The 13,239-nt window shown below is 41.5% G+C and overlaps 1 protein-coding gene across 1 annotated transcript; it reads right to left on the reverse strand.

Moving 5' to 3' along the window:
• Positions 1-708: 708 nt before the first annotated feature.
• LOC148021131 (cysteine-rich receptor-like protein kinase 2) lies at positions 709-3,764 on the reverse strand. Its single transcript, XM_087698971.1, has 6 exons — positions 2,521-3,764; positions 2,256-2,389; positions 1,963-2,173; positions 1,635-1,887; positions 1,388-1,538; positions 709-1,280 (listed from the first exon to the last, which is right to left on the reverse strand). The coding sequence occupies exons 1-6, from the start codon at positions 3,542-3,544 to the stop codon at positions 1,023-1,025; spliced, it is 2,031 nt and encodes a 676-aa protein (XP_087555097.1). The 5' UTR covers positions 3,545-3,764; the 3' UTR covers positions 709-1,022.
• Between the last annotated feature and the right edge of the window lie 9,475 nt (positions 3,765-13,239).

Genomic DNA, 13,239 nt, shown 5'->3' on the forward strand with positions numbered 1-13,239 from the left:
ATACACCACACCATTAAAGAATCATCTTGTATGCTCGTTCAAATAAATAAGTGAGAAAAAGATAACTCTTAAGTGAACAAAATATAAGAAGAGAGAAAGAGACATAACAACACATGTACATATTCAACTTTTGATAGAACCATCTCATATGTTCTCATCACAAAAGGAATAGGGAAAGAGTAACTATTGAATAAATAGAAAAAGGGAGAGAAAGACTCTCAAGTTTCAATTTGAAAATTCTATCTCGAACTTGACTCTCTCTCTCTCTCTCTCTCTCTCTCTCTCTCTCTCTCTCTCTCTTGTGCATAAGTATGTCTGTATATGAGATTGTATACATGTGCTTATATATATGTGCATTAAAAAGTGTATGCATTTGTGTAATTTTCACCCTTTGGTATCACTTGTGTGTGTGTGTGCACATGTATAAGTGTGCATGTATGCATGCAAGTGTTTGTGTGTGTGTGTTTGCACATTTGTGTGTTTCATAGGTGTGTATACCTTAGGACATTGCTTGCGTGCATATTTGTGTATAACATGCATGTGTATATATGTACCTTTATGTAGGTGTGCATACATGTGTGTATGTCTATGATTGTCATGTACATGTGTAGAAACATTTGTGTAGTTCATAAGTATGTGTATGTGAGGCACCATGCAAGGACTACTATGTGCAATAATGGTGTGGCTTGTGGAATTTACGAGTTAATTCTGCCACTAGAGCAAGTTAAGCATAGTTTGTGTCTTACTTCAAAGGAGGTTACATCTTTTTAGGAAGGTCCGAGATATGTAACCCTTCAAATGAAAGGGAGTTATATCTCTTTAAATAGAAAAGGGAGATATTGTAAGATCTTCCAAATAAAAGTTGGCCAACATTTCAAATCAATGAGAGTTATATATCTATACATAGAAAAGGGAGATCTTGTAAGACCTTCAAAATAAAAGTTGGCTTTGAGGCCTTCAAAATGAAAGGGAGATCGCATATGCTAAGGTGGGAGCGCCATGGTGGCACAATATTTTGCTGCTTATGATGAACTGGATGTTGTCGGGTAGGCTTCAAAGCCGGGGATGGTGGGCTTCGAAGGCAAGGACAGCAACTCAGACTGGCCGAGCAACATAGAGCCTACCTCAGACATGCTGGGACGGACGTTTGGCACAGTTTGTATGCACAGAAGAGCCACATGCACCACGCGAACTACCTGATCTGCATTCTCGATGCCGGACTTGCCCATCTTCCGATCCAATAACTCGTGATGTTGTCTCCTTTCAAACACCGCCCATGCCTGCAACTCATCATCGTCATCATCAAAGATCCATGACGATGCCATACAAATTAAATACCAGAAATCCGACCAAATTATCCGATTTAACAGCCAAGGATTCCCATTACCCATTCGAGCAAATGCTGCTTCTCCGGCAGCAAGGTCTGATCTATGATCCTTCTTCCAGTCACGATCTCCAGCACAAGTACACCGAAGCTGTAAACATCTGCCTTCTCCGTGAGCTGTCCGCCAATGGCGTACTCAGGTGCCACATAGCCCCTTTCTCAATGGGAAACATATAAATAAGTAAGCCTTCTCTGCACAAACAACAACGAGGTAGAATTGAAAAGAAGAGGGAAGAGGGTAATAGCTCACCGGGTTCCGGCGACAGTTGTAATGACGTGAGTGACATCGTCCGAGAAGAATCTTGCCAGGCCGAAATCAGCAATTTTGGGGCTGAAATTGCTGTCTAGAAGGATGTTGCTGGCTTTGATGTCTCTGTGCACGATCTTGACGTGGGAATCTTCATGGAGATAAGACAGGCCCCGGGCTATGCCCGCGATGATGTCGAACCGAGTTCTCCATTCTAACTTCCGTGGTGGATCTGAGCCTGCATGGGCAAGTGTGCCTACTCCGCATGTAAAAAATTTTCAATTGTATGTATCCAAAGAACTAAAGCGGTACAAGGATTGAGAGGATTTACCGAATATGAACAAGTCTAAGCTGCAGTTCGGGAGATACTCGTAGACGAGCAGGCGTTGTGAGCCTTCCACACAGCATCCCAGCAGTTGGATGAGGTTCCGATGCTGGACAGTGGTGATGAGGTTGACCTCAGAGAGGAACTGTGATGCGCCCTGATGGCTCTCTGCAGAGAGCGTCTTGATGGCAACCTCCTGCCCGGAAGTGAGGCGTCCCTGGGCACAACATTAACAGCATAGCGTGAGAGGCTATTATAATTTATATATCGGCCAGAACATGAGAGAGAGAGAGAAGCACCTTGTAAACAGGGCCGAATCCTCCCTCCCCTAGCTTGTTCTTCGGATCGAAGTCGCCTGTTGCCTGTCGGAGCTCATCAAGAGTGAATTTTGTTGCTCCCTGCTGGAAACGATAAGGCAGGCTCGAAGACTTGTCTGCACACTCGACAAAGTATCTATAGCTCAATAGAATATAAATTAGGAATACAAATTTCATATGTACACACTCGAGAAATTATCTATAGCTTGTTGTCGGAAAGACGTCTGCAGGAGCTGCAGCGCCTTACCTCGAGTTACAACTGTGACCTGGTTTCGGACTCGGCGTTTCCGGCAAAGGAGGACGGCCGCAGCCACAGCAGCAGCGAGGACGAGCACGCCCGCTACAGTACTTCCCACCACGACAGGAACGGAGGTGGAAGACGTTTTCTTCTTTGGCTGATTGAACAATAAACCTGCTGGCGGGGGAGAAGGTGCCGGAGAGAGGGCTGTGGTATTAGCTGGGGAAGGCGCAGGGGATACGGATGCATTAGGCGCTACGGCAGTAGACGAGGCGTTGAAGAGGACTATGGGGCTGTTGGAGAAGAGGTAGTAGCAGGTGACGAAGTAGACCTCGCCGTCGAGGGAGTTGTTGCAGAAACCGGAGAACTGAGAGAGGCAGGAGGCGCACTGGGAGGGGGAGATGTAGCCCACGCACTGCGCGAGTGCGTAGGCGGTGGTCTGGCCGCTGCCACGTGTGGCGGCCCAGAAGCCGGAATGGGAGGGGGCCTCCCGGGAGGTGAGGTTGAGGGCGGCGTCAAGATTAGCGCTGTAGAGCTGACCGGAGCGGGAGCTGCTGTTGTAGGACGTGGAGGAGCAGTTATTTGTCACGAGCGTGATCTCGGGGTCGTCCAGGAAGTTGTAGTTCTCGTAGCGCAGGTAGCAGCCCTGCAGAAGGATGCGCTTTCCTATGGCCGGCCCGCAGGAGCCCGAATCGAAGATCGCCGACACGCAGTCGCGGCACTGCGCCGGAGGGACGTCGCCCCTGCACTGGTACATCCCATACACATCCGACTTGTTTGACGAAGCGGACGTCACTGAGTGGTTCCCGTAGAGAGACGTCGACGAGTCCTGCCGCAGCGCGCCCATCACTTCGTTGAGGTTAACCGCGAACGTGCTGTTGCTCGCGAAACTGGCCGTGTTGCAGAACCCGTAGACCACATCCGTAACAGCTGACTGAGCTTGTAGCGTGAATTGCCTCGAACAACAGCACAGAACAAGAACAAACAGGAGGAGCACCGATCCCGGCCAGCCATGCTGCAGTGCTCCTGCCATAGACGATCACGGAACTTTGAGGAAAACGCGCCTTACTTTCATGGAGTGGAATGGGTTTCCTACGACCTGTTTGTTGACTTGACAAGAATGGCCTCTGTGGCCAGGGTGCCCGAATTCCTTGCATATTCGATGAACATCAAACATCCTACTGGATCAAGCGTCTACTCTCGAGTCTCCAGGAGTCTTCAAAGCAAACTTCAAAGCATAGGACGCAAAATTTCATTTTTAAAACCAACAGTACAACCTACAAAAGATCAAGAATATTAGCATTACGACTGCAATTAATGAATAAATGTGGAATTGATTCTATCTCCTTTTTGCACTTCGAGCATAGCCCATCATCCCTCAACTTTGAAGGGTACCATGTCTTTTCTTTTTGAAGGGCAAAACTGAGTTTGCACTTCAAAAATGATGGCTAAAAATAATGGAATAACCTTCATTAGATAAGTACATTTTTTATGAGCATTTCTAAGTTGAAGGATGTTTTTTAAAAGTTTACTTCAACTCTCATATATTGTAGTATAAGAGTAGAATAGTCGAATCCACATATAACACAAGTAAAGTTGGATTAGATTATATATTCAATTGAGACTTTACATAATGAAATCAATTTTAAAAATTGATTTGAAGCTTAAACTATTTTAAATTGCTTAGATATCGTACAAATAAGAAACAATGCTTCTAAAAGTACTACATACTATGTATTTAAAAATTGAAGCATGTTGATAAGCACTACATTATAGCATTTGAATATGTAAGTAAAGTAGAAAGTCATATTTTTGACAACATGTATTAAAAAAGTCAAAGGAAATAACCAGTCTATGTATAACGCAAACTAGATTTAGATGCAAATCGTGCATGCAATTAAACATGACATATACACTTTAAAATCAAGGATTATATTGAAGTTAAAATTATTTTAAACTACTCAAGTGTCATACAATTAAAAACTAATGTTACCTAAAAGCATTATACATTATGAACTTAAAAGTTTACCTATGTATCAAAGAAAGCTATGGATTACATATAATATAGATGATAAAGCTAGATTAACTTTTTAAAAAAACAGCTACTATTTATATTCAAATCTCTTTAAAGTATTTACAAGGACAAAGCTATCTTAACTTACAAAAAAACAGCTACTATTTATATAAAAAACTTTTTAAAGCACTTACAAATAGACTTAAATACATGAAAAAGAGAGAACATGTATATTTGATATCATATAAATTTAGGCAAGCAGCCAAAAAAAATATTAAAGGTCATTACAAAAAATTCCTATTGTCTTGGTACTCATAAGAGGGCATGTACATTGCATATCATATAAATTTAGGCAGGTTGCCAACAAAATGTTAAAGTGATTACAAAAAGTTCTTGTACAATGCCCATGGCATAGTAATATCCAAAAGTCATTGTTGTTACTTCTTATGATGCCCCTAAAGCTTGAGTGTGTCTCACCTTCATTATTTTCCATACCTCAAAAATCAAATCCCAATCTACTTTTTCCAAGTTTTCTGGAGAAGATATCTAAAGTGGTGAGAGATAAACATGATCTCTCCTCACTTTTAACACGATTTTGTTTTGAAAACCCTCTTTCACAAGCAGCTGAACTTGCAGGTAGGACTACCACAATCTGCCATAACTTGTACACAACATGAAACATTTGCATCCATTCTACTTCCCCACCACATTGTCTCAAAGCTTCAAGAAGCCCCTTTGAGGGATAGGATTCAAAGAGATATAGAACAAATCTTTGCAACTCACCTTCACATTGCTCGAGCTAAATCAAAAACCTCTTTCCTTTACCAAATTTCTCGCAACGCTGAGAGAGATATTGTCAAACTGATTGGCCTCAAATTTGTGGATCTTTGGGATAGTTTTTAGGAAAAAATAGCTTTGCTGCATTGAACAAGTAATGATCTTGAAACCTTTCATCAAAGTTGATTATCAACCTCTGAATAAAAGCCTTTGCTAACCATGTACATTCATCAAAAGTCATCTCTTGTGCTTTGCCCACTAATGAAGTGAACTGCAACACATGTAGATGTATAACACCTTCTTTTTCCTTCACTGAGAACACTCCATTGTTTGCTACTTTAATGAAGCTAGTTAAGTACTTGGATCCATTTTCAAATGTATCAGTCAAATACCAACCCTTCAAGAGATTGATAAGCACATCTATCTCTCTTCCAATCATTCTAATGTCACAATCATTTTTCTGAAATTTTTGGCTCAATACATTAGTTTCTTTAAGTACATCTGCCATGAAATGAATAATAAATAGCAACTGAAAATTTGTTGCTTTTTTATACATTGCTCGATACTTTGTCTTCCAACATTCCAACAATATAGGCAGCACTACAATAACAAAACAACTAGGTCTTAAAAAAACAAGAATAAAATTAGAATTAACCTAATCTAAAGCTAATAACTAAACAAATGTATACCTTTTCATGACATTTGCACGCGACAACCATCTCACACCATGAATTCTCATTATCTCGTAATTTCTTGGTAAAAAAGCAAGCATGAGCTTGCTCACTTCGGCTCTTCGAAGAGACGAATTTCCTATCCATTCTCAAACTTTGTTGGCAAAGCTATCCACGTAGCTAATCTCTGCAAAGCATTCACATGTATCTTTAACTACAAGTGCTTCCTTATGGGCAATACAGTGTACCCCAAGCAAATGTGGTACATCCTTAAAAGCTTTGCAAATAATCCAGATCTTCTTCCAACCATAGATGCAACACCATTCGAGCCCATAGCAACCATCTTAGAAAGTGGAAGATCTAATTGATGTAGCACTTTCATAATGCCTTCATACATGGATTGAGCCTTTCCATCATCAATACCAATTTGTTTCAAAAAAGGAGGTTTTAGGAGAGCCTACAACACTATCCTTTAAGTATGTGATATTGAAGGATGAGATGCTTCTCAAACCTTCTATCTGTGCTTTCATCTACAATGATAGAAAAAAACGGACTGTGCCCAATCTCCTCCTTAAGTTTTTCCCAATATACTATATACATGGCTAAGAGAAAATCTTTTCATATAAGCTGAATACTCGCAAGAAAGAGGCATGCTAGGAGTTTTCATATACATAAGAAATTTACATTCATCTTCAAATGCTTCTAAAGACATGTCCTTTATGGCAACCCTATACATGATTTGTATAACACTAATAATTCTACACTTCTCATTGTCTACCATAAGTTCCACATGCTTTTCAATATGCTTTACATTTTAACCAGACATAAAGCTTTTGCGCTGAATTGCTAACTTATGCGACTCGGAGGCATTATGGATAGCCAATGCTTGCTTTTGAATGGTAGTTGGCATGTTCAATGAAGTGCAAATTGAGCACTTCACTCTCTCCTTCCCCTCTTCATCCAAGATTGAATACGACCAAGGATAGAGAAGCTTCCACGAGGATACATAGCTACGAACATATACTCTCTTTTTCCCATTAAGAATACCATTTGCACTTTCATTCTCTACACATTCTGCATTTGGAAAAGTAATCCCAATATGCTCAAGCAATCTTTGATGCTTATCCTTTTTAGGCCTTCCCATCCTAAAATAACATATCAACAAGACTTTAAAACTAACATGAATGCAATAAAAAACATGTAAATAAATAACCTAAACAAATGCAACACTCGATATGCATACATCCACTCCCTTCTTTACATTTTGATCAATTTAATAGTGTGGATGAAGTTGTAAAATAGAGAGCTATCAATAATAAATCATACTCAATTAATATAACATAAAATAGAGAAAGCCTACCTATTTGCTTACTTATATACAAAAAAATTAGCACAAACACCCAATAATCACACCAAAACCTAAAAAGTGACACGAAACTAATTAACATATGCATCTAAACATGCATTCAAATTATATTTTAAAAAAAGCATAGTCACCCCATAATTGCATTCAAATAATGTATTGAACTAAAGAAATTTAATTCCATGATACATGTATCTAAACACAACTCAGAAGATCAACGACTTGAGTAGAATCAGAAATCACAAGTCATAAATCCTGAAACTAAAATAAGCTGATTGTAGACATGCTTGAATATGGAATAAATTGAGGTGAAATAAGCTGAGTTGAGCCACACGAAGACAAAATGAGAATGAGAGAGAGAGAGAGAGAGAGGGCTGACAGGCTATGGGGGTAGTTGTGGTCCAGGTCCCATCTCTAGTTTCGAGAGCATACTCAACAAATCCACTAATGTGACCACAAGCATTGTTAAGGCAGGCTCCAAGATTCTTCAAATATTCAAGCCTATCAGCTAAATACATGCACACCTCTGCGCATTAGCACCTCCCTCCCTCCCTTTGTGTGTGTGTGTGTGTGTGTGTGTGTGTGTGTGTGTGTGTGTGTGTGTGTGCATGCGCGCGTGTGTGCGCGTGTGCGCCTAATCTAATCTGCTATATGGTTTACTCTGATTAGGTCACGATCTGATTCTTCTCTAATCTCTCAATCCTAACAATAATTCAATGTCTTGTCTCTTGAAACACAATAAATTAATTCAATTTTCACCATATTTATTTTCAACATAATAAGATAAGCATAGCACAATGACTACAGATTGATGACACAAAGTGGACCGCCTTTACTTTGCCCATTTCCCTCTATTTCTGCATTATAATCCATTGGTCTTGCTCATCCAAATTTACAGGTTTCATTACAAGACAGATAGAGGCTCACCATTACTGGACTCATTATAACCAAGAGATTCACCAATGCTTGATACATGACACTCCCAATAAGGACAAACCCACAAACAAATTTGCAAAACAAAGTTTCAAAATCCTAACCCGATTTACCTCATCAAAATCAACAATACTAGATTTTGAAGTTTGATGACTGGAGAAGTAGAGCTGAGTCTCCAGGGTCGGGTGGCAAGTCGAGTCGTGAGAGAGAGAGAGAGAGACTTGGGGACTCGGAAGCCCAAGCCAAAGCCTCCAGGGCCCAAGCTGCAGCCTCTAGGGCTAAGCAAGAGAGAGAGAGCGAAGCCCAGGCGGTAGTCTTCAAAGCCCAGGCCGTAGACTTCAACGAGCAAGGATGCAGTCTAGCATCCAGGGGTGAGTAGCCCGCATTGTTCATGAGTGAGGTTGCAGCATCCAGGGTCGTAGCCTCCAGGGCGAGCAAGCGCGAGAGAGACAGGGGTTCCCAAGCCACAACCACAACCTCCAATGTCTAAGGCGAAGCAAGAAGGTCGGTCGTCGTAGCCTCCAGAGCACCGAGGGAGGGAGAGAGAGAGAGAGGGGAGCCCAGGCCACAGCTGCAGCGTCCACTGTCTAGGGCGGAGCGAGCAGGTTGGACATCAGAGCCTCCAGGACCGAGTAAGGAAGAGAGAGAGGGGTCAGCCGTAGCCTCCAAGGCACCGAGCGAGGGAGAGAGAGAGAGAGAGGGGAGCCCAGGGCACAGCTGCAGCCTCCAGTGTCTAGAGCGGAGCAAGCAGGCTGGACACCGGAGCCTCCAGGGCGGAGTTAGAGAGAGAGAGAGAGGGGCCAATCGCCACACCGTCGCAGTCTTCAAGGGTAGGGCCTCAGTCAAGTGACTCACGAGTGAGGGAGAGCCTAGAGGGGTCGTCGCAGTGAGCACGCTGCACCGCATAGTCTTGAGAGCCCTAGCGTGTGGCCCAAGGGGCTTCAAGCGAGAGGGAGAGAACTCAGAGAAGCCCTTTAGGAAGGTGGCCTAGCGAGTCACTGTGCAGTGTGTCCACAGTCCCGTCTCGACTCCTTGCGGGTCTGCCTGGGTACCCCCTTTAGAGAGCCTTGGCCAATGGCCCTTTAGGATTCGAATTTCGGGTCCCTAGCACCTGCCCACTGGAATTTAAGGAGGTTTGGAAGGTGGGTGCACGGTCAATAGTCAAATTTATTATTTTGGAAGGTGGGTGTACCCGATACAGGGTCATGACTCATTAACTAATATTTACCATTAATTTTTTGTAAATTAAATGAAATAAATGAAGATATTCAATTTCTCAATTTTCAAAATTAAAATTAAAATTTAAAATTATTATTGGATTTTAAAATTTTATTTGAAGGGTGTCTTCGAAATGCACCCTTCTTTTGAAAAGTGTAATGGTTTTTTACATTTCTATCTAAAGGTTAATTTTATTTTTCAAATTTCTTTTGAAAATTCATAAAAGGTTTAACACTTCAATTGTTGAAGGTCATTCTCATGAAAAGCATTTTTTTTCAAAATGTCACATAAGTTGTTAGCCTTCTAGAGAAGGTCCCCTTTGAAGGGCGTTGCAACCTTCAAATTTGAGGCCTGTAGCCCATTACCAAGTCCTATTTTTCCAATCCTCAGGTAGATCCACTTTTCTTTTAGGGTGATAAACCATAACAAATGAGGGCAATCCATGAAGCCTAAATATTTCTTTCACAAAAAATCATGCAATATCTAAAGCTTTGTAGTTGGTCTTGGACTGGGATAAGATGAGTGACCTTTGCCAGCATATCCATAATCACCATGATGGATCGTTAGCAACCACGACTCTCTATTTACGTCACATTTTTGGAAAATCCTATTTGAAGCAATTGGAACCCAACTTTGCTTTAGCACAGTTTACCATCCCCAAACTAATGGTCAAATAGAGCGAGTTAATCAAGTCATTGAAGATATATTGAGAGCTTACTGTTCCAGGGAACCAACAAAGTGGATATAGTATTTTTCCTTAGTAGAATTTTCCTACAATGCATCATATCACCAGAGTATTCAAATGACTCCATTTCAAGCATTGTATGGACAAGATTGTTTGACGCCATTGAATTTCTCTCATCTAACCCTAAAGGTTGACGCTTCTAAGAAAATGCTAGAAGACATGAATGATCAAGTCAAAACTATCAAACAAGACATCCAACCTGCCAAAGATCGCCAGAAAGCTTACCCTAATCTAGGACGGCAAGAGTGCATCTTCCAAGAGGGAGACATGGTTTTCATCCGTGTACGCCCAAAGAAGAGTTCTTTGTCATTGGAAAAGTTCAAAAAGTTGAGTCCAAGGTATTGTGGACCATACAAGGTTCTCAAATTGATGCCAGGAGGCATATTCCACGGTGGATTCCGTGAGGTTTTACAGTGGATTCCGTAAACTTAGATGACCGGGGCTCATACACAAAGAGGATTCTTTGTGCGAGAAGTTGATGGGGACGCCTGTCCTTTTCGGGCGTTTCATTAATTTAGTGTGTACATGGGTGATTCCATAGCGGGTGATTCCGCAAAATGCATATTAAATTAATAAACGTTTATGAGTTTAGAGTGCGCACTCGTAATAAATTAAGGTTAGGATTTATTTCTAACCAGTTGATTTATTTATGTAGCTGAAGACTGCTAGGTATTCACTTTTGTCGGTTTAATTGTATTATTTTACTAACGATTGTGAATGCTTCAGTTGATGTGTAGAGATAGCAGCAGTGGTGGAGGAAAGCATTGGAGTTTAGCGAGTATTCGACCTTTGGACTATATTTTGATAGGCGCCACGCCTATATTTTGTTATGTCTATTGAGACATCGATTATTGATTATTATTTTGTATGCGCTTATGCGCCCGGATATGTTATTTCTATTTGGACATTGAGATTGGGCGTGCCAGACTCTATGGGCACCGTCCATTAGCTTTATTTTTCCTATTTTTGTAGAAAGCAAACTCAAAAGCTAAAAGCTTGTCATATTTTTGTAATTGGGCTATTATTGAGCATGAAGATTGGAAATATACATAAAATACATGCTTTGTGAAGCTCTCACACAAGGCATGGGGGAGATTGAACCCAATTTGTCTCTTGCCTCTTGTCGTGCATGCTTTTACATTGTTTTTTGTGCAAAAAGGTAGAGTTCATTGTTCTTGGGGAACTTCAGGGATTCACTACGTGAGCTATCTCCGACCGATCTGCGCACCAGTGGTATCAGAGCGGAGCAGAGATCAAGAGCTTCCAATCGCTACCAATCTCGGGCGAAGGTGGAGCTCCAGGAACAAACGGGCTCTACAGTCAATCTCATCGCGAACCGTCGATACAGGCAGACTTCTGGCGATCAAGAACCCCTGTTTCCACTGTCAGATCGCGAAGGACCAGGCTCTGCAGGCGGAGGACCACGCATACATCTCCTTCATCAAGTCGTTGAAAACAGTGAGAAAAATTCTTAATCTTCTTAACCAAAAGCTTAATTATAAAGCTTTATAAGCTTAAGGCTTCTCAAATCTCACCACGGCGTATCAGAAGATGCTTCCGAAATTTTCGCGCGGCCAAAAAACGCCCCCCCCACGAAAAATTACGTCGCCTGCTAGTCCACCATTAAGCTTATTAAGCTTAAGCTTAATCACTTAAGCTTAAGTCACTGTAAGTCACACAGGGCAGACAAGTTGGCAAACTCCAGGTCCCGCACTTCTGAAGTCAAGTTCAGCAAGTCAATTGAAATCAAGTTCTGCAAGTTCTGCAAGTCGGCCTAAGTTCAGCAAGTCAACAACTCTGCAAGTCTGCTAAGTCTGCAACTCTGCAAGTCAGACTAAATCAAAACTGACTAGTGCTTAAAACTCCTAGAAGACTTGTTTGTATGCAAAAACTCTGAACTGGAAAGTTGTTCGGAGCAAGCTGTTCTACCTATCTACAAGTTCGTTGAAGTACTTTTAGCAAACGGAGACAGAAATATTGCAGAATTACTGAAAATTTAAGAAGAAATACCCAAAAATACATAGCCTTGTAACCCCAAATTTGAGCTTCGCTCATCCCGCTAACCTGATTTTGAGTGAGAAAGGTTTGCTGAGTTTTACAGGATGACGACCCCACATATGGATGATCCTATGGCTGAAGAAGATCTACCTGAGCCTACCATGAAACAAAAGCTGGATTTAATCATGCTACAATTGGAAGAAGAGCGAAGAGCTAAGCAAGCATTGCAAGCGCAATTGACAAAACTTCAAAGAGTGTCCACTAATAAAGAAGAACCACAAGCTAAAGATTTGATTTGACGTACCATCGATGCCACTCTTGAAGCACAAACCATTCGCAAGGAATCCAAGATAAGTAAACAAAGTTTCAAGTTTTGCACTTTCAATGGCATACGAGAAGGAAAGACTGTTTTATCTTTCATTAGCCAGTTTGATGACTATTTCCATGAGGAAACTTATCCTGAAAAAGATAAAATCAAGTGTGTTACTAATCATCTGATAGACAGAGCATCACTTTGGTGGACTGTAGTCCGCAAGAGCATAGAATGTCCTGCTACTTGGGAAGATTTCAAGAAAAAGTTCATGCAAAATTTCCTTCCACCGCAATTTCATGAGAAGGCTATCAAGCAATGGGATTTACTTCAATAGCGAGATCGTGAGCCTATTCCACAGTATACATAGCGTTTTTGGAATGCACTCCTACAGCTACGCATACTTGAAGATGTACCAGAGACGACACATAAGCGGAAGTATATGTCTGGACTTCTTAGACATTACTACGCTGAAGTGAACATGTTCAAGCCTGCTACCCTTGAAGACGCCATCTCCTTAGCTCACGACACTGAAGATAAGTTATGCGGAAGAGATCGACGACCACAGCCATTCCAAGCCAACGGTAATTATGGATCTAAACAATTCAATTCCAATTTTAGAAGGTTTAATCCAGGTCGTTTCTCATCACCATCTTTCCGCAAGAATTGGCCTAAACCACCTGCATTACCATCCACTGT

Source organism: Lygodium microphyllum, chromosome 18 (assembly GCF_053477565.2).
Source record: "Lygodium microphyllum isolate KBCC chromosome 18, Lygodium_microphyllum_v1.1.10, whole genome shotgun sequence".
NCBI classification, from domain to species: Eukaryota; Viridiplantae; Streptophyta; class Polypodiopsida; order Schizaeales; family Lygodiaceae; genus Lygodium; species Lygodium microphyllum.